General features: G+C 45.4%; 1 protein-coding gene across 3 annotated transcripts; it reads left to right on the top strand.

Moving 5' to 3' along the window:
- Window positions 1-444: 444 nt before the first annotated feature.
- On the top strand, window positions 445-22205 carry FAXDC2 (fatty acid hydroxylase domain containing 2). 3 transcript variants are annotated; one of them, XM_083488490.1, is made up of 9 exons: window positions 445-543; window positions 7185-7241; window positions 10166-10257; window positions 10349-10452; window positions 13870-13991; window positions 15537-15742; window positions 16512-16617; window positions 18923-19089; window positions 20667-22205. In XM_083488490.1, the coding sequence occupies exons 1-9, from the start codon at window positions 463-465 to the stop codon at window positions 20821-20823; spliced, it is 1092 nt and encodes a 363-aa protein (XP_083344616.1). In that variant the 5' UTR covers window positions 445-462; the 3' UTR covers window positions 20824-22205. The 3 variants fall into 3 exon arrangements, with proteins under 3 accessions (XP_083344616.1, XP_083344617.1, XP_083344618.1); XM_083488491.1 differs by having other exon boundaries at window positions 448-534; XM_083488492.1 differs by lacking the exons at window positions 445-543; window positions 7185-7241 and adding an exon at window positions 9802-10017.
- The last annotated feature ends 207 nt before the right edge of the window (window positions 22206-22412 follow it).

The following is a 22412-nucleotide window of genomic DNA, read 5'->3' as shown; positions in this document are numbered from 1 at the left end:
TTGTTTACTAAATACAAATAAAACAGAGTACCCCATGTTAATTCCCCCCCATTATACGATCGGTATTTGACCTGAAATATTTGAGGGGGTTTTAAAACACACACTAAGATTTAAATAGTGTGTGTGTGTGTGTGTGTGTGTGTGTGAGAGAGAGAGAGAGAGAGAGAGAGAGAGAGAGAATATATATATATGAATACTTGTAAAAAGGCAAAAGCATGCACTTCCCTTACATTGTTTACTAAACTTAAGGGGGGGAGGTACTGAAAACTGCTGACACGCTAATACATGGGTGACATGTTGCTATAACCTTTTACATAAGCAGCCATTCATGTTTGCCAGCACTAATAATGGACGTATCTGTTACTTTATGTGTAATTACTCCATGCATGATGTTTAAGGAAAGAGGCCAATTATCTGCTTGCTTGCAGGCTCGCCCCTCCTCCTTTTCCTTCAGCTTGCTGAATGCAGCTACCAGCAACAACAACAGACGAGACAGAAGGCAGAAATACTTGCCGGAGCAGTTGGCGAGCGCAGGCTGGTCAGGTAAATAGCTAGGGAAGCAAGAAATTGGAACGGAGAAAGCACAATTAAAACAGTTGTTTTCACTCTGGAGTACCTAAATTTATTTTAAGAATAGTAGCTGCGTTGCTTTGAGAGAGAGAAACTGGGATAATTCAACTTTTGCAGATTTGTAACTAGTGACAGGTGTTACGACTGCAGTCCTATAATTATTTCCTTGGAAGTAAGTAACACTGAACTCAGTGGGAGTTGGTTTTGAGTAAACCCGCAGTTTTCCACTACAAACTGCCTACTTAGATCTCTCATTCATTTCACTGAGGCTTGTATTAGGGAATGACTATTATCCCCGTGGCAGTTTCCTGTAAAGCAGTAAGTTCTCAGAGTTTCTGTCAACTGAGCTGGGACAGTCAGGGGGGGAAGGAGGCAGAGTATATTTTTAATGACAGTTTGGAAAATTTCTTTGCAGCTTGAAAGTCAGAATACTTACTCCACCTTAAACTACCAGTATTATAGTGACTCTAGTTCTTTCTCGAACGATGGAGAAGATAGGAGGAGATATTATATTGTCCCTTATGCTTTTCAACACCTACCTGACATCCTTGGGGGAGGCTTAGGCTGCAGTGACACCAGTATGCAAATGATACAGAATTCCTTTTGCTAGTCCCAGGGAGGCACTTTTGAGATGGATAAGGGGAGCAAGCTGAATCTTAATCCAGATAAAAAGGGTGTGCTGTTGGTTAGGAAAGCTGACAGACTGGGTGGTTAAACTGTGGCATTTCTTTCTAAACAATGTTAGCAAATTAAGAAAGATTTAAAAGGCGATTACTGTAGATTAAATTGTGCAGAATATTGCAGTTACTAGTTGTGATAGCCTCCAGCTAGAGGCAGCATTCCAAAGATGCTTGTGGGGACCAAGCATTTTGATCTTGTTGTTCTTGTTTAGTCGTGTCCAACTCTTCGTGACCTCATGGACCAGAGCACACCAGGCACTCCTGTCTTCCGCTGCCTCCTGCAGTTTGGTTAGGCTCATGTTTGTAGCTTCGAGAACGCTGTCCAACCGTCTCGTCCTCTCTAGCCCACCAACCAGGGTTCGTCTCGCTCTCTAGCCCACTAACCAGGGTTCATCAGACTGATGTGTATGAGAAACTGTCTCTTCATTGGTGCTCCCAAATTTCTAGAATCCTATCCCTATATGGCTTTGTCTGTATCGTGTCTTTTTTTTCTTTTAACCCTGTTCATTCAGTGTTTTTGTGATCGTTTCACTGGTCATTAGCTATTGTTTTTAATCTGAGTTTTGGACTGTTCAGCTTTCAGAGACATAAAGAACCCAATAAAATACAACGTTAAAGGTTTGGGGGCTGTTACACTGCCTGGTTTCCAGTCATTGCATATCCTGCAACTTCTGGCTAAAATCCCATAACTTTTTACTACCACAAAATGTTCTAGTTTATTTTCCCCTTGCCTTTGGTTTTCCTATAGCCCCTCTGGGCAATAGCCTTGGCGAAACATCACAAAACTAATAAAGCAGATTAAATCCACCACTAACGCTCTCGTATAGTGACAAAAAGAGCATGTTGCAGAATAAACACCAGTCTGGAAGGGGCGCACGGCTGAATGGTCCAGTGGGGAAAGAAACCTTTAAACAGTTCATAAAACGGCACTGGAAAGGCAGGAGAGGCATTGCCACAAGTCGCAAATGATGTGAGAGGTATTATTCCATGAGTGTTTTTGACTCTGCAGCATGGAATGGAGGTGTTGGGTGGAGGTGTCAAGCTGTGGCTGAATCTGCATTAACATACAATGTTATCTTAACATATATCAGTGCTGTTTGAATACTTGAGGAAATGTGATAGCCCAGAAATACTGCCTTAATGAATGACTTGAATGAGGCCCAAACAGGAATTTATCCTTGACTCTTAGAGAAATTAATGAAGGGATCAGGTAGAAAACGTAAACTCCCAGGTTTATTTTATTTTTTGCTAAGTATGCACATTCTTAAAACAAACATCTTAGCTTATCTTCTTTCAGAGATAACATATCTATATTTACAGAGAGCACATTAATACAATCTGCATTGATAAAGGCAGTATAATGGGCAAAGGGACTTATGGAAAATGAGGTAAAAGGTCTTTTTTAATCAAGAAAAAAGCCTTACTTCAGCAGGAAGATTAGGCCTATTCTATGTAATTGAGTATGTTTTAGCAGATGTGTCCATACCAGAGCAGTTTCTCCTTTCCCTTTTTAAAGTTTTCTTTCTAGTGAAAAGCCTTTTGGCTCAGAAGATATGAGTCAGCAAACAGAGCACAAAGTTCAGAAGAAAACAAGTCAATTGTCACTTTATAGGCCTTCGGGGTTCTCTCGGACAGTTTTTGGTCCAGCACAGAAACCAGGCAGGTTGCACTTTTCCCTGACCTTGTAGTTCTGTCAGGATTGCCAACACCTGGCTGTCACCTGATCTAGGGGCATGTCAGATGAGGTCCTTTGAAAATCCGTGTTCTGTATTCTGAAAGTGTACTAAAGATCAGACCAGACATCTATGCCTTCTAGGCCAACCACTTATTCTCCAGGGTGATCTTATAATGATATAAATTTTAATGGGTCTACTCTGAGGAAAACTTAGTTGAACAACATCCAGATTGTGTTATGAAATAATATATTCTGGAAATAATATATTCTCTTTGGTCCTTTGAAAATGCACCTGATTTTGCTCTCTGCTTTGTCCTTGAAATTCCGTTGACACAGAGGGGACTGCAAAAGGTTCAGGATTCAGAGAGAATATAAAGCACGTTCACAAAATAAACTACCCCCATATGTTCAAAATGACATCACTGGCGTCCAATATTCATGCTCAGATGTTCATGTTGTCTAACCCACGTTCTTAAGTACAGGTGTACCTTGGACCTTGGATTCCTGCAGCCAATCAGAAGCCGCAATTTAGTTTTCGAACGTTTTGGAAGTCAAATGGACTTCCGGAACGGATTCCGTTCGACTTCCAAGGTACGGCTGTATATAGGAAGAGTCATAGGAGAACCTTGGGTGTGCATGTGTTTATGAATCAATAATGGGCATCTGAGACAATAGCAGAAGTGGGGAAACATGCATATGAATTTGTTCTTTGTGAAAACTGCTATAGTTTTGCCTAGAAGGCTGTTGTGTAATGCTAAGGGATGGTCGAGAGCCAGTGTGGTGTAGTGGTTAAGAGCGGTAGATTCGTAATCTGGGGAACCGGGTTCGCGTCTCTGCTCCTACAGATGCAGCTGCTGGGTGACCTTGGGCTAGTCACACTTCTTTGAAGTCTCTCAGCCCCACTCACCTCACAGAGTGTTTGTTGTGGGGGAGGAAGGGAAAGGAGAATGTTAGCCGCTTAGAGACTCCTTCAGGTAGTGATAAAGCGGGATATCAAATCCAAACTCCTTCTTCTTCTTCTTCTTCTTCTTCTTCTTGTATGTTGAGAGATGTCCAATATTTTTTCTCTTCCCAATGGCACTGACACAGAATAGGTGTGAACAGTGTTAGAAACTCAGATATATAAGCTAATCACCAAATGGCAACTTACACCTAGGTTACAGTCGCCACAACAGAATATCTAGGCCAGTGTTTCCCAACCACTGTTCCGTGGCACACTAGTGTGCCGCGAGATGTTGCCTGGTGTGCCGTGGGAAAAATTAAAAAATTCGAAAGATTTTTTTTTTTAAGTCAAATTTTTGATTGGGGCGCCGTCACTAGATGACCCCTGGGGTTCCCTCCCTCCCTCCCGCTCTGCGCCTCCCTCCTCCTCCTCCTCCTCCTCCGGGGAGGCCCTTCCTGGCTCTCGGCCAAGGCTTGGCGGCTGCCACTCACTCGCTCGCCCACCCGTCCCTCCATCCCTGCACCTGGCCTCTCCCCCTCCGTCCCCGGCGCGGGGGCTGCCGGGATCCGTAGTCCCCTTGCCCTTGGGCTCCGCGCCCGCGTGGGGTGCGCGAACTACATTTCCCAGCGTGGCCTGGCGGGCCGGGCGTTTTGTTTGAAGCGCTCTTCTCCCGGCCATGGAATGAGCGCAGCGGCGGCGGCCAGGCGGGCAGGGGCTCTTCCGCGCAGACCCCGCGCAGCCTGCCTGCGCCCCCGCGGAGATCGGGCGGCAGCATGGAGCCTGGGGATCCCCGCGGAGGCGGAGCGGCGGAGGCGGAGGCTGCCCCCCCAGGTAGGGCTGCGTCGGGGGGGGGTGTTTATTTTTGCAATGCTGCATCCGCGCCGGAGGGGACGCATCGGACCGCGGGGAGACCCCTTGGCGTGCGTGCAAGGCAATGCATGCGTGCAGGCGTTGCATGGAGTGCAGTGCAATGCAATGGCAACGCGGCACCCTGCATGCATGCATGCAACTTCCACCGGCGCTCCGGACTTGGCAGGTGAGGGGGGTCCCCAGTGGGCGGCAGAGAGAGCCGGGAGGACGAAGGGGAGCCGGGGGGGAGCAGCGCTGCTCCCTGAGCCGAGCCCGGGGGGAAACTTCGGCGTCGTTGCGCCGGGTGTTGGAAGCGGAGGCTGGCGGGGGCCCCTCACCTGCAAAACCTGGTCGCCTCTCATATATTTCATGCATTGCATTCATCGCCCGCTGTGTTATCCTCGCAACAACAGCCCTGCGAGGTGGGTCAGGCGAGTGGCCCAAGGGAGCACCCAAGGATTGTCCTGGCCAGGTGGGGTGATTTGAACCCTGCTCCCTGCCCAGTCTTCGTCCTCATTTAGCCCCCACATGTGCATGACTGTGCATGACTGAGGTTTTCCCCCCGCGTCTTGGCTATGGTGTGAGTCTGTGCTGTTAATTAATGGGGTTCTGCCTTCGGAGAAGATGAGCCAGCCCTTAAGGAGGTGATTATGTAATTTGCTAGCAATTCATGTCCCTCCCGGCGTGACGCTGCGCGCTGACGTCACGGGGCTGTAATGGTGGTGTGCCTCGAGATTTTTTTCATGAAACAAGTGTGCCTTTGCCCAAAAAAGGTTGGGAAACACTGATCTAGGCACCTGTTTAGCAGTAGTGGTGGTGGTGGTGGTGATCATCATCATCACCATCTATACCACTTTGTTTATTTACTGATCTAAAAAAAAAATCTCAAAGTGGTTTACAACACAATAAAACATCAATGCAGAATAAAAACTAATTCAAGCTTCAAGGGGAATAGTTCAGATCCTTCTCTAAGGGACATTGTCCTTTCCCCATATTTATTTACCTACTTAATTTATATAGCTGCCCTATAATAAAATAATAATAATTTTTATTTGTATCTGAGGCCAGGCTCAGAGCGGCTAACATCATAAAAACAACACAATATGCATAAAAACAGACATCAATTAATTAAAATACATATTAAAATTAATTCAGACAAGTTAAAATCTGGGCAGGTGGCAGTTGTCAGGTTGGAGTTGAGAGTGGTTAATACTTTGCCAGGACCAACTGTTTTCACTGATCGTACAAGGACCTGTGAGCTGGTTAGGGGCCTCCTTCGGGCTTGTTTTATACAAAGAAAAGCACGCCAAACTGCATCCTGCCCAAAGGCCTGGCGGAACAGTAGAAGTACTCTGGGAAGCCCATATGGTGTAGTGATTAGAATGTTGGACTAGGACTTGGGCGGGGAATCAGGTTTCAAATCCCCACTCAGTCATAAAGTTCACCGGGTGACCTTGGCCAGCCACAGCCTCTTAACCTACCTCACAGGGGTTGTTGTAGGTATTAACTGAGGAGGGGGGCAAACCATGTACACCTTAGAGAAAAAAGTGGGCTATATATGCAATAAATAAATGCTTCTGCTTGCCTGCCGACTGGAGGGGCCAGCCAGATAGAGATGTCAGTCACCAACCTGGTATCCAGAGATACTCGTATCCTTCTTACTGGCTTCCCACAGGCACCTGGTAGGCAAAACTGGCGTGAATGCCAGTAACAGGGCAGGAATGGCTTTCCTTCAAAACTCTTGTGGAGCGTTGTGTAAGAAGTTGCTTTAAGCAATTAGGCAACTCCCATAATCTGACAATAGATTTTGAAAGAGAATTTTCTCAAGACGTGTCTGTTTATGAGGATGAGAATGGGTTTGTGTACTCATTGAAGATTGGCATCGTTTCAATAATTACAGAGGCGTAGTGTGGGAGAGGCATTGGGGCCATGGCCCCGAGCCAAAATTTTTGAAGGGGTGCAATCAGGTGTCCCCATGACAGGCAAGGAACCCTGGCAGTCACGTTCCCGGGTTTCGGCACCAAAAAAAAAAAGGAACCCTGGCAGTCCGCACCCCAACCCCAGCTGCCCAGTCTATGGGGGGGGGGTGAGACCGCCCCAGGTGTCAGCAATCCCCGAGGCCGCTAGATGAGTACAGTGGTACCTCTGGTTATGAACTTAATTCGTTCCGGAGGTCCGTTCTTAACCTGAAACTGTTCTTAACCTGAAGCACCACTTTAGCTAATGGAGCCTCCTGCTGCTGCCACACCGCCGGAGCACGATTTCTGTTCTCATCCTGAAGCAAAGTTCTTAACCCGAGGTACTATTTCTGGGTTAGCGGAGTCTATAACCCGCAGTGTTTGTAACCTGAGGTACCACTGTATAGGCTTTTCCCATGGCCTTGACTGGCACAATCAGATTATAAGTCATGAACCCTCATCTTCAATCCCAGTTTCAGTTTAATTTTGTGTATTGATTTGCATTTCAGATGATGAAGGAAGGTGCTACATGCTGGGAACCTAGCTCTCGAGGACATCAGAGACAGGTAAAAGGTACCACTCCCACAGCTTTCAGTGGTACAGTTTTAAAGTTGATAGGGAAAGGTGCCGAATTCCAAAAGCAGAGAATTCAATCCATAGCTACAAAGGAATTTTGGAATGCGCTCAGAGTGCGCTCCTGATGCTTCCTTTTGAATTTGCTGCATTATTTTTCTTTATCCATTTTTATATACCACTTATATCCCAAAATATAACTGGTGTACAACTACAAAATCAATACAGAATTAAAATACACAGTAACAGTTCCTTTGGGGCGTGCAGGCCTGGATTTGGGCAGGGAGAGCAAGATAGCTTTCCATTATTTTCATTTATTTCATAAAATGTATCTAATGCTTGATTGTGTGTGTGTATATATATATGTGTGTATATATATATATATAATCTACGAAAGCAAATATATATATATATATATATATATACATACCTCAAAGAGATTTACAAACAGAATAAAACAATAACATGCACTAAATGGAGGTGCCAGGGAATCCCCACATACAACACATTACAGTAATCCAGTCTTAAACTATCCAATACATAAACTACTGTGGCCAAGTTTCCCAGTTCAGGAATGGTCATGGCTGTTGTACCATTTTCAGTTGGTAAAAGGCACTTCTAGCCACTGAGGCTACCTCCAATGATCCAACTACCTTCTGGAGTTGTCTTTCCAGTATTAAGCTCAGCTTGTTTTACTCAGAAACTACATTCTGCTCAGATTAAGATGCTGTGGAGAGATAGAGCAGCTTGTCATTTGCATTCTGAGGGCACCTCCCTGCAAGATTCCTAATAACCATTCCCAGTGTCTTCATATAGATATTGATGGAGATTAGTTCAAGCCCTGTAGTTAACCCTTTTAATTATGGTGTGTGTGTGGGGGGGGGTGTGATTGACGAAATCGAAGCTAAACTAAACTTGGGTGTCACCTTCACCGGTCAATAGAATTGGTGTTAAAGTCCACTGCTTATTCCAGCAGATCAATGCTAATAATTTCTCATCAACATTTCAGAACAATCCTGTGACACACCACCCCAATCTCTACAGCAGTGTGAGATTCCAGGGGTCCAGGCACTTAACCCAGGGCCTGAGTTTCCTTAGGAACTGAGGCACCATGGGGACTGTGGTGTCTTTATAATATATGGTATATTTGCACATATATACATACCTGAGCCCACATTGGGGGGTAAAAAACATTACCCTCCAAGCAGGTTCCGTTTCTTCCATGGCTGCTGCTTGGATTCAAACTGTCATCCCACATTGCTCTGATTCCCCTTTCTACAGCTTGGAAACTCCCTGCAAAGCACAACCATTTTTCCTTTAGCTTACCGTATTTTTTGCTCCATAAGACACACTTTTTTCCTCCTAAAAAGTAAGGGGAAATGTCTGTGCGTCTTATGGAGCGAGTGTGTGGTCCCTGCAGCTGAATTGCCCAGGGCGAAAAGCAGATCATGCCTTTTTCTTTTTTTTTAGAAAGAGGGAAGGGGGTGTTGAAACAAAGCCGCTGAGCAGCTGATCGGCAGAGAGATAAGGGACTCTAGCGAGAAAGGAGGCTGCCTGTAAGAGGGGAGGTAAAGACAGCAAACTTGCAAGGAGAGGAGACAGGAATACAGTGGTACCTCTGGTTACATATTTAATTCGTTCCAGAGGTCCGTTCTTAACCTGAAACTGTTCTTAACCTGAAGCACCACTTTAGCTAATGGGGCCTCCTGCTGCTGCCGTGCCGCCAGAGCACGATTTCTGTTCTCATCCTGTAGCAAAGTTCTTAACCTGAGGTACTATTTCTGGGTTAGCGGAGTCTGTAACCTGAAGCGCATGTAACCTGAAGCGTATGTAACCTGAGGTACCACTGTACTAAAACAAGCAATGAGGAGAGAAATTAGAAGAAAAGGAGGAGGATGAAACTGTTCCAGCTAAGTAAAAGATGCTAGGGCAAACAAGAGGGAAGGGGGTGTTGAAACGAAGCCACTGAGCATCTGATCAGCAAGCGATCAGGAGAGAGATAAGGGACGCTAGCGATAAAGGAGGCTGCCTGGAAGCGGGGAGATAAAAGCACATGGATCCTCAGGATTTTTGCATTGGGTCACCCCAAAATAACCATCAAATCACATAGCATGTCCATGGCTACAGCCTGCACCCAAAAAAAATGCATCCACTGTTTCGTGGGGCCGCAATGGCGCAAAAACCTGGTTACAAAGCACGGATCCACATGGATTCTCAGGATTTTTGCATTGGGCTACCCCAAACTCACCGTCAAATCACATATCATGTCTGTGGCCACAGCATGAACCACAAAAATCATACATCCACTGTTTCGTTCAGAATATTTTTTTTCTTGTTCTGCTCCTCTAAAAACTAGGTGCGTCTTATGGAGTGAAAAATACGGTGCATTGTTGCCCACAGCAATCATGAACCTACCCCCTCCCCACTCTGGCACTGTCTTTCTGGCTAACCCAGGGCTCAGGGCGGGGCTCTAGCCATGGCCTTGCACTTTATGGGCCTGGATTAATGATTCATCTTCCAGGTTATCACCAGGCTTTGCTTACCTAATAATCAACATGAGCTTCATCCAAACCACAGACTGACTCTCCAACCCTTCATTAATTCGAATTAGGGTGCCTCATACCCTATAAACTCACAACAGTACTCTGCCTACTGATATAACACTCGTCATTCATGGAAGGAGGTTGAGAGCAAACACCTACAGAGCTTCCAGTCTGTCTTTCCCCAAGGCAAGGAGCAGTAGCTTTTTGGAGAGTGGATGAGTGGGTTGTAAGTTCTGTCAACCTTTCCAAGGTTTTATATAACTCCTTTAAACTACATTCATACTTGCTAGATTCCCATATTCTGTTTCTCTCATTCTCTCCATTTTTTGGCTTATTGACATTGAATATGTCCTTGTGTTTTCTTGTATTCTCAGGTATGGAAGTTCTGGGATTCGATGAAAATCGCTGCCTTTATACTGGGCCCTGCCCTGCTCATGTTTGTTGCTTTCAGGAACTCAGTCACATGGTAAGTCCACCTGGTCCCTGGAGCTCAATAATGGTTTGGCCAAAAGGAAAGCAGCAACTACTACTGTCACAGGATCTCTTTTGTGTTTCAGGCACCTGGAGAAATTCTGGGGAGCCTCTGGCTTGTTCTGGCAGACTCAGTGGGAGAACTTTTACCACCTCCTAGGGAGAAATGAATGGGCGATTTTCATAGTTTGTGAGTCACTTTGAACTGAAGTCAGTTATTGTCTGTGTTTTTAATGGCTCTTTCAATTCTGTTAGCATTTAATTCCATTTTAATAATGGTCTTTTCTATGTTTTTAACTTGTTCTATTTTATCTGTGTAAGCTGCCTGAGTCTCAAATTGGGGGAAAAGGCAGAAATAGTAATACTGTACTTATAATAGTAATAATAAGCTCATTTCTTATTTATGTATAAGGGTGGTTTTGAATATAAAAGTATTCCTGTAATATAATACCTTGTCATATCTGTTCACCATTGGGCGTGTGCCCCATTGAACCCAAGCTTGCTGATACATAAGTTAGGCAAGACGTCCTGATTGACCAGTAATACATACTGTCCTTATTCCTCCTTTCCTTCACAACATGCAGAGTTATGTGAAGTGACTTAATTTAAAAGTTTGGGGCTGTGGCCAGGGCACAGATTATTATTATTATTATTTTAATATGATATTTATTGAAAGTTTTTGAGATTACAAAGAAAAAACAAAACAGAAAAAGAAAATAGAAGAAAACAAAGAAAAAACAAACCACATTCAAAAAACAAAATTACCCCGCAGACAAACAAAAATAAGTCCATCATTCTCAAATCCCCAAGTCTCATCACCTTCTTTCTTAGACCTCCTCCCCCTCCCTTTTTTGTATCCTGGTTATTAATTATGCATCAAATCCTTTCCATATTTCATAATATTCTGTCATTACTTTACCTTAATCTATTTTCATCTTATCTTATAAAAAACCTTAAAACTTAAATCTTATTTTTACCGACTTCTCACAACCATAATATTCTCGCCTAATTCTTTAACCATTTTTGCTAGAGCCAAATAATTTCATTCCAGCATTTTTCTAACATTCATCAATTTTATAAAACCACCCTGTTAATAAAAAGAGAAATAAAAACAATCCAATCTTCATCCAGCGTCCCTTCCTCTTGGCCCCGGGTTTTGTCAGTCCTTTTTATCCCATCGATCTAGCGCATTAACCTGGCAACCTTATATCCGAGGCCCTTAAATCTCTTCCAGGTCCCTTCCGCAGCTCTTCTTCATATTCTCCTTTCACTTGTGGGAACTCCCAACTTGATGATATTTTTGACCCTTTTCAACGAATCAGCCCCTTTTCCATGGTCCAGACTCAACTCCATGTGGCATTTAGGAAGATGTTTCAGAATCCCTCCAAAATTGAGAGCCCCCACAGCTCCAAACATCTCACGGCCCATTGCCAGACTCGGAAAGTCCAAACATCCTTGCATAGGGGGGTCTATCCAACCCCCCATTTCCAAGCCAATCCAAACTTTATCTTTCCAAATCTGGCTTTTTCCAAGTTCATTTGTCAAGTCCAAAAACTCTTGTTCCTGCAAGGCCGCAGCTCCTTCCATCTCTGGCTCCCCAGATTCAGTAGCATCCTCTTCTCTCATCTGCTCTGTCAGGACACACTCCTGATCTAATTCCTGGGTGGGCTCCACATAGTTTCCCACTGTCTGTTCAAAAATTCTGGCCGCATTAGTCATCAAATCCATCTTCTCACTTAACTGTTCCAGTAGGGCACTTGTTTTACAGAGAGCACACAACAGAGCCTCTGGAACATTGTCCCACAAGGTCACAATTCCTTTCCCACGATTGTAATCTGAGACAGCTGCAAGCTCCCTGGAATTAGTTACAGTTTCACAGTCTCCCTCAAGAGGTAGAACTTCTATTTGTTCTTGCAACAAAATATCTTTTTTGGGATATTTTGTCAATATTTGTTCCTTTAAAGTGCGAAAGGAAACAAAGGAATCGCTCCACGGAAATAGCAGTTGACTCACAGCACCGCGCCACTTCCCCCTCTTCACTTCGGAGCCCGTTTGTGGGTTCCTTTGCGGGTTGGCCAGGGAACAGATTAACTCTCCAACCCTTCATTAATTCTAATTTTATTGGAAGATTATGGTGCCTCACACCCTACAAACTCACAACAGTACTCTGCCTACTGATATAACACTCGTCGTTCATGGAAGGAAGTTGGGAGTCATTTTGGACTCACAGCTGTCCATGGAGGTGCAGATCAATTCTGTGCCCAGGACAGCTGTCTACCAGCTCCACCTGGTATGCAGGCTGAGATCCTGCCTGCCCACAGACTGTCTCATCAGAGTGGTATGTGCTCTAGTTATCTCCCGCTTGGACTACTGCAACATGCTCTACGTGGGGCTACCTTTGAAGGTGACATGGAAACTACGACTAATCCAGAATGCGGCAGCTAGACTGGTGACTGGGAGTGGCCGCCGAGACCATGTAACACCGATTCTGAAAGACCTACATTGGCTCCCAGTACGTTTCTGAACACAATTCAAAGAGTTGGTGCTCACCTTTAAAGCCCTAAACAGCCTCGGCCCAGCATACCTGAAGGAGCGTCTCCACCCCCATCGTTCAGCCCAGACACCGAGGGCCTTCTGGTGGTTCCCTCACTGCGAGAAGTGAGGTTACCGGGAACCAGGCAGAGGGCCTTCTTGGTAGTGGTGCCCACCCTGTGGAACGCCCTCCCATCAGATGTCAAGGAAATAAACAACTATCTGACTTTTAGAAGACATCTAAAGGCAGCCCTTTTTAAGGAAGTATTTAATTTTTGATGTTTTGTTGCTGTATTATTATTATGGGTGGGGTATAAATAATAAGGTGGTGGTGGTGGTTGTTGTTGTTGTTATGGTGCTGCATCTCACCAAGGAACCTTTTGCATCTCTTCCTATGTAGCCCACTGGTATAATGCAAATAGCAGGGGAACTTGTGGCCTTCCAGAGCAGGGGTCAGCAAGGTTTACCTCGCCTGAGCTGGTTCACTTCAGTAGATCCCTCCATGGGCTGGATTGCGCACAATTTCCAACATCTGCGTTATGCGCAGATGCAATTTTCGGCGCTGCACCGGTTTAGCGCAGCATGCGGGGACTCACCGAGCAGACGGCTCGTGGGCCAGTTAAACGACCCCTGTGGGCCGCTTGTGGGCCTTAGGTTGCTGACCCCTGCTCCAGAGGATGTTGGACCACAACTCCTATCAGCCCCAGCCAGCATGGCCAATGCTCAGGGAGTTGTACTCCAAGAATATCTGTAGGGCCACAAGTTCCCTACTCCTACTATGAAGCATCAGGCGTGAACGTAAGAGTCTCTAGCAACGTAAGCTCTAGCAATTGCTCAAGTGAAAGCCACAATGAAATTCAGTCGACAAAAATAGAATTAGTCTCTCCCTTCCGCTTGTCCATTTGAACAACATCTATGACTGTGGTCTCTTCCCATGCCGCTCATTTCCTGCTCTTATCCTTTTCTTATTGAGCTGCTATCCTCTGGTTAGGAAGTTTAGGTTCCATCTCTTGTGTCTGAGCCCAAAAGAAGCCCTCCTGTCCCCATTCACTCTTTCCCTCTTCTTGTACTACAGGCACTGGAATAATTCCTGCCCTGGTTTTCTGGAGCTTCAATGGAATCTTGATGGTAGCAGATATGACTGGGAAGCCGAGTTTCATCACCAAATACCGCATTCAGTTGGGAAAGAATGATCCTGTGGGTATTTTTTTGCACAAATATGGCAGCCCTGTGTTTGTTTGTTCTGAGTGGGAGCTGTTGATTCCTCCCCATCACAGATAGCCTTTCTAGCCTTTGTCAGGGGATACATCCAGCAGTTAAAAATATGTTGATTTGGGTAGATATCATTTTGTTAATTTTATCTGTTTCTCCAGGAAGTGTCTTCTTCCCTTCGTTAGCTCTGTGCAATAGCGTAGACTGAGGATAGAAAGTGATTGGCCCAAGGTCACATTCAGAGTGAGCTTCAACTCCCTGCATAGGCCCTACGGAATAAAAATGTTTTCAGCAGGCATTTAAAAATTGGAATGGAAGGCGGTGGCATTTTTAGTGACTGCTAGTTATTCTAACATTTTCTTTATAGTGGTGGGTAAATTTATCGTCCCAATTGTCCTAACAGAAGATGCACCTTCAATAAAATAAGAGAACTGTTTCCCAGTCCCAGAAAAAAAGGATCAGTGTTGTTCCTGTGCCTTTATCCTAATTGCTCCACAAGGACCATGAAGCCTGAATATGCAGTGACTGAAGATTTAGAACTTACCGTATTTTTCGCTCTATAACATGCACCCGACCATAACACGCACCTAGTTTTTAGAGGAGGAAAACAAGAAAAAAAATATTCTAAACGAAACAGTGGATGTATGATTTTTGTGGTTCGTGCTGTGGCCACAGACATGTGATCTGACGGTGAGTTTGGGGTAGCCCAATGCACAAATCCTGAGGATCCATGTGGATCCATGCTTTGTAACCACGTTTTAAGTGGGGAGGGAAGGAAAGCACTCAAGGGACAAGGAACACGCGTGGGGTGGGTGGAGAAGGATGCTGTTAATAATGCAGAAGAGGGGTATAAGAGGAGAAGGCTCTTATAGGAGGAGTGGGGAGGAGAGAGGAACAGAGAGCCTGCTTGCGAAAAACTTTGTTGTTATTTAGCGAGTGGGGAGGAGAGAGGGACAGAGAGCCTGCTTGCGAAAAACTTTGCTGCTATTTAGCGAGTGGGGAGGAGAGAGGGACAGAGAGCCTGCTTGCGAAAAACTTTGCTGCTATTTAGCGAGTGGGGAGGAGAGAGGGACAGAGAGCCTGCTTGCTTTAAAGGAGCCAACCGGACAGGAGCCGGTTACACTTGTGTAAGTGGCTCCTCTCCTCTCCCGCTTTGCTCCTTTAAAGCAAGCAGGCTCTCTGTCTCTCTCTCCACCTCACTCAGTGGCTCTTCTCCTGCTTTGCTGTTTCAAAGCGAGCCATGGAGGAACCATGGATCCTCTGCTCACGACTGCAGCAGATCCCCCCACCATCCGTAGGCATTCGCTCCGTAACATGCACAGACATTTCCCCTTACTTTCTAGGAGGAAAAAAGTGAGTGTTATGGTGCAAAAAATACGGTAAAGCCTTTTTATTTGGCAAGTAGAGAGGAAAAGCCACTTCAAGCCTCTAACTCTAGCCAAGAGTCTTCCAGGCTTGCAGAATGTTCCTCCCAGCATAGGCGGTGCTGTTCCACATTTTGACCCAGGTTCATTTTGCCTCTCCCCCTAGGTGGACAGAAAAAAACTGCAGAATGCCATACGAACAGCCCTGTTCAATGATTTTTTCATCTCTCTGCCCATGATTCTCCTCATGCTCCCTATCATGAAATGGAGGGGGGAGCCATGCAATTTGCACTTGCCCACTTTCCATAGGTTTCTTCTCGAGCTGGCAATCTTTACGCTATTGGAGGAAATTCTCTTCTATTACTCTCACCGGTAAGGCACACATTACATTGAGGTAACATGCTGGGCTCCCCTCCTGGGAGAGCCAGTGTGGTGTAGTGGCTAAGAGCGGTGGACTCGTAATCTGGTGAACCGGGTTCGATTCCCTGCTCCTCCACATGCAGCTGCTGGGTGACCTTGGGCTAGTCACACTTCTCTGAAGTCTCTCAGCCCCACTCACCTCACAGAATGTTTGTTGTGGGGGAGGAAGGGAAAGGAGAATGTTAGCCGCTTTGAGACTCCTTCGGGTAGTGATAAAGCGGGATATCAAGTCCAAACTCCTCCTCCTCCTCTTCTTCTAATGTGCAGTATTCTACAGGCTAGATTCAGACTGGCATTTTAAGGCTCCGGTTTCCACGCCTTCAAAAAAGTTATTTTCTAATTAAACATAGCTAGCAGGATGCGATAGATTAGATAGTGGTGGTGGTTGTTTTACTGAAGTGTAGTTGCCACAATTGCACATGTAGTGTGAAGTAATCATGCTGTTATCCCCATCCCCTTGTATTTACTCGAATCTAATGCTCACCTTTTTTGGCCAAATTACATTGCGAAAATTAAGGTGCGCATTAGATTCAATGGCACATTTACATTCACCAGCAAATACCTTTTTTGGCTTTAAGGTTCTGAAAATTGAGGTGCGCATTAGATTCAATTGTGCATTAGACTCGAGTAAATACGGTAGCTGCCTTGCATGGTGCCTCAACACCAGCTGTTGTGCCCACAGATAAAATATGGCACATTGTCTCTGCTTCTTCATCTGCAGGCTTCTTCATCACCCTCTCCTATACAAACACATTCATAAAAAGCACCATGAATGGACCGCTCCTATCGGTGTAACTTCTCTCTATGCTCATCCAATTGAGCATGTGGTAAGTGGCAGAACTGGCAGCTGAAGGAAGTCTAATGAACCATTGCAACACCTGAGCTGCATGGCTTAATAAAGTTTCGGATTAGGTAATATTGGCAAACCAACATTTCTGGGTCATGTAGCCAGCATGACTAAAATGCTTCTGGTGCCCAGAACACCATGATGAGTGCCAGAGTGCATGGAAACGCTGTTTACCTTCCCGCTGCAGTGGTACCTATTTATCTATTCATGCTGGTATGCTTTTGAATTCCTGGGTTGGCAGGAGCTGGGACAAAGCAACAGCTCACCCCATTGCATGGATTCAAACTGCTGACCTTACTATCAGCACCCCCCGAAAGGCTCAGTGGTTTAGACAATTGCTAAGTGCTAATATATATATATATAAATGTTCCAATATACCTCTGCATAGGCATAAAATCTGTATAGACTGCACAGAGACCACAGAAAAGAATGTTCTTAGCTGTGAATCTTCTTCTCAGAGGCACTTCCGTCTGCTTCAGGAAGGTTCCTATGAGGTGCCAGTCAGACATTCCCATTCACTGACCACAGTGGAATGAGAGAGACGCAGGAGGATGACTCTCAAAACCACCTCTGCTTTATAACCAAAATGGTACAGTCTAGGTGTAGGATTCTACTTTAAGGCAAGGTGGAACTAAAGGTAAAGGTAAAGGACCTCTGACAGTTAAGTTCAGTCATGAATGACTCTGGGGTTGCAGTGCTCATCTCGCTTTACTGGCCGAGGGAGCCGATGTTTGTCCGCAGACAGTTTTTCCAGGTCATGTGGCCAGCATGACTAAGCTGCTTCTGGTGCAACAGGACACCGAAACCAGAGGAAACACCGTTTAGCTTCCTGCTGGAGTGGTACCTATTTATCTACTTGCATTTTGACGTGCTTTTGAACTGCTAGGTTGGCAGGAGCTAGAACAGAGCAACGGGAGCTCACCCCGTCACTGGGATTCAAGCCGCCGACCTTCTGATCGGTGGTTTAGACCACAGTGCCACCCGCGTCCCTAGGGTAGAACTACTGTCCTTAAAATATACAAACAAGTTTAAGTACTGCATTTCCCATTCTTTTCTTAGGAGACCTTAGTTGTCTGTTTGGGGATATTAAAAAGTAGTTTTATTGCAGGTGGGCAACATGACTCCTTTAGCCAGCAAGGATAGCAGTACTAATTATTGAAAACCCTCTGCAGTGCACTTCTGCCAGGCAGCTAGAAGCTGCCTCGAGTATCTCAGGAAAACTGGGAGGAACTGAATGACTCAGCTGGATGACCTAATGGGTGAAAGACCAGAAGGTAGCTGACTACAGATGGCCTTTGGGGGAACAGAAGAGAGATAGTGGAAAGGGGTGGGGAGAGCTGAAGTGTGAACATTCTTAAGGATCTCTCTAAGTCACTGCTTCTGGCTGGCCATATCCACAGGGAAGGGGCTAAGTGAACTGGTCTGCCCATTTGAGTTGGAACAGCTTTCCTTATTGAGTAAGGTGACTATTTCTAAAGTGACTCATCTCACCCTAGTAGAATTACGCAGCAACCTAGGTGATCCTGTAAGAACCTGTCTCTTTTGACTGTTTAAAAAAAATCGGAGGGGTTACAGGAATCATAGAATTAAAGAGTTGGAAGGGACCCTGAGGGTCATTTAATCCAACACCCTGCATTGCAGGAATAAGCAGCTGTCCCATCTGGCGATTGCACCTGCAACCTTGGTGCTATCAGAACCACGCTCTAACCAACTGAGCTATCCAGAATGATTTCCTTTTCCTCTGCTGCCTCAAAAGGGATCTCTCACAACAGGCTGAGAAGAGAATAGATGACATATGTCAGACAAAAATAAGTAATACGAGCCAATCATGGTTCTGGGAATAAGATGGTGTAAAATAAGGCATACAAAAGGTAGCCCTACTAGTCTCCTGTTCCCGCTTATGGACTTCAATTGCTACTCACCCACCCTGGCATATCAACGAAGTATGAGGGACACCAGGCCTACGGTTCTTCCTTCCATTAATTTGACACGGCTTCCTCTTTCACGTTAGCAAGTGCCCAGGGCAGAACCAGGTTAGCACTAAAGCACTTTTGGAGCGGAGGAGTAACGTCAAAGGGGATTTGCAACCAATATGCAGCGTCAGATGTTAAAACGCCCAGCAGATCTCTTTGAATAAACCCTTTTATCTGCACACAGAATATATATGACACTCAAAGCACCAGCTTTTCAACAGTGGAGCATCAATCTTTGAAGCTCACCACCCTCTGTTTAGGAATATTTTCTGTGTACATGTTCACCATTATGAATCTGCACTTATATTCCAGGTTTCCAACATGCTGCCTGTGATGACTGGCCCAATCCTCATGGGATCTCATGTTACATCCATCATGGTTTGGCACACCCTTGCCTTTCTGGCCACCACCATTTCTCACTGTGGCTACCATTTACCTTTCCTGCCCTCACCAGAGTTCCATGACTATCATCACCTCAAGTAAATAGATTTTGTTCTTACAGGCCACATTTCCCTCACTCAGAATGGGGACCGGGGGGGGGCAGGTTGATGCATACAGCTGCTGGAACGGACTTCACTTAATTTTGTCAGCATTCTTAGGACCGTTGTCTAAGCCTTGGCTGAAGTTCAACACACAAGAAGATTCTAACTTTTCGCCACAGCATCTCTGTAATATCTATTCTAATGCCTTCCATACCCCCCTCCCCCCCAAACCCACTATTATCCTAGCATATGAAAGTACTCAAAATCTTCAGGCATATCTTGTTTTCTGGGGTGGGGGAAATACTCTTCTGCGCTCTGTGCTCAGCTACTTATTGTGGCTTTATGTAACTGGTATCACACTGCCAGAAATGAATTTGGTCTAGGCAAACTATATTGCTATCCATGGGATGAAATATTCCCCAACAGGCACTTATATAAATATTACCTCTAAGGCAATCTGTGGCCCTCCAGATCACTGCCAATTTCCATCAGCACCAGCCAGCATGGCCAATGATCAGGGGTGGTAGAAATTGAGCTTCAACAATATCTAGAGGTCCACTGATTTCCTACTCTGGCTCTGTGAGTCACATTACAGTTAAGTGTAGTGTTTCTACTTTCAATAACAGCAGTGTTTTACTCTTCCAATATGCTCTTTGCAACTAAAGCCATTGCCAGAGTTATTTGTGTTGGGGATGGGGGAAGCAGCAATAGAAAGTTTCCCTCCCAATGCAAAGAGCAGTTTTATGGGGTTGGGTTTTGTTTTTTGCAGGGTGGGGTGTTTAAAAAAACTTTGGGCTTTTTAAATTAAAAAAACCTTCCGTATACAACATTCACAAACCTGATAAGTCACTATTGCGCGAACATATCTACCGTATTTTTCGCTCCATTGGACGCACCGGACCATAGGACGGGGAGAACAGGGAAATTTTTTTTTTCTTGTTCTCCCCCTCTAAAACAAGGTGCGTTCAAGGTACATTCACCAGAGCTTGTGGGGCTGGCGGTGGGGGGAAGCGCTGCTTTCCCCCACCGCCAGCCTCAAAGATCCCTGAAGCCTTTGGAGCGCAGCGCCCCGCTGCCCTACAGAGGTTTGCGTGCAGCCGTCCCCAAGCTAGAGCAGCGAGATGGAGCCCTCCGTCTCGCTGTTCTGGCTTGGGAACAGCTTTGCTAGCTTCTGCAGGACAGCGGGGTGAAGGCACCGTCCCCAAGCTAGAGCAGCGAGACGGAGCGCTCCACAGTGCTCTGTCTTCCTGTTCTAGCTTTGGGCTTAGCGGCGCAGCCTGCATTCGCTCTATAGGACGCACACACATTTCCCCTTAATTTTTGGAGGGGGAAATGTGCGTCCTATAGAACGAAAAATACGGTATTTAAAACTAGAAAATTTAAACATGCAAGGCCCCCCACCTCATCCTGCTTTCAGATGGCAGAGAGCTTGAAAGCAACAATATGGTACAAAACAATATGGAGGATAAAAATTTAAATGATTAAGTCAGAGTTGAATGGAAGGGAAACGCCTACATTATTACAGTATGTTCACCATTAAAAGTATGTAATTATTTCCCTTTATTTTTCACCAGATTCAATCAGTGCTATGGTGTCTTGGGTGTGCTGGACCACCTGCATGGAACAGATCTGTTGTTCAAGCAATCAAAGGCCTACGAGAGACACACAATTCTGTTGAGCTTCACCCCCCTCACTGAAAGCATTCCTGATTGTCCTAAGAAATCAGAATGACCCTTAAGTGCAGCTTATTTCCTTCGCCATCATCCAGATAATCACAAGAATAAGGAGATATCAGATTTTCTCACAAGGCATTCTACAAGAGTATTGTGGCAGGTTTCATGTTTTCATTGGCAAGAGACAGCTTGACCTATAACACAGCCTCTGAAAAGGATCAGGGTAACACTCATGTTTGTAGAGCACCATGACAGAAGATGAATGAATGGTAGCATCTACAGCAGGGGTAGGCAACCCGCGGCTCTGGAGCCGCATGTGGCTCTTTTACACCTTTGCTGCGGCTCCGGGGCAGATACTAGCGAGGGGAGGAGGCGCATTGTGCGCCCCGACACCCCCCACTGTGGCGGGCGCTGTACTGGCTGTGACATCGCATGGGGGCAGTGCGTGCGTTAGTCACGCAGCGTCCCGACGTCACCTTCCCGCCCGCTGTCAGATCGCGGCTCCGGAGATATATTTGTTTTAAATGTCACAATGGTTTTGCGGCTCCCAGTTTTTTTTTCTTCGGAAACTGGTCCAAGTGGCTCTTTTTGTCTTAAAGGTTGCATACCCCTGATCTACAGAAATGGTTGTGGTTGACCAAGGAAAGCAAACAGCTAAAAGTACTGTATAACAAAGGGTGCTGGAGGTGAGAGAATATACTTTCTGGCTTACAGAAAACAGCCAACTCTCATAGAATTCAAAGTTAGAATTTCAGCCCGACTCAACAAAGGACCAAGAGCAGGGACATTCGAGAGCATTTACCGTAGTTTCCTGTGTATAAGAGGATGCTTTTTGCTAAAAAAAATAGGCAAAAATTGGGTGTCATCTTGGATAGTGAATGCAGATGGGGATGTGTGATTAATGGAAGCAGCAAGCAGATCGGCAGTGGCGATTGGGCAGGTGATTGGTGGCTGCAAGGCCTGTGGCGATTGGCTGTGGCAACTGGGCAGGCAATTGGCGGCTGTGGCAAGTGGGTGGGTGGGCTGATAGTTGCGGCAAGTGGGCAGACAATTGGCTGCAGCAAGGTGCGTGATCAGCAGTGGCTGTGGCAAGTGATCGGCAGTGGCAGGCAGGCGGGTGAGCAATTGACCCCCTCCCCACACCCCAAAAAAGCTAAACAACTTAATTTCGGTTTTAAAAAATGGAGCTCGTCTTATACATGGGGGTGTCTTATACACAGAAAAATACGGTATTCCTAATCTCAGAAGAAAGCAGGGGACTGAAATCTGCCTTCTCCCAGAGTACCAAGCTGAATGAGTAGTCCTACTGAACAGTACAATGTAAGACATCATGCTGTTGTATAGCAAGAAACTCTTGTGCTGCTTAACTGTAAAAAAGGCGGTGGGGGGTAAAGTTTTATCACTCTATATGATCTATTAAAGATTTCTATCTATGTTTAATTGATTTTTTTATTTCTATTTTTCCTTATGTTTGCAGCTGTTTCTATTTTAGCTGTAGGGCACATTGAATCCATCAGGGAAAAATGTGGATATAAATAAATATCATTGTAAGCCATGCCTCTCCAAGAAACAATTGAAGATTTTTAAAGAGACAGTGGAGTTAATTAACATAGCCAAAGAGAGCATTATGATCTTCTTTTATACTCA

The sequence above is a fragment of the Podarcis liolepis genome (assembly GCF_965112155.1).
Source record: "Podarcis liolepis genome assembly, chromosome: 2".
Lineage (NCBI taxonomy): Eukaryota > Metazoa > Chordata > Lepidosauria > Squamata > Lacertidae > Podarcis > Podarcis liolepis.
The sequence above is the reverse complement of the archived record's forward strand: the minus strand, read 5'-3'. Positions and strand labels throughout refer to the sequence as shown.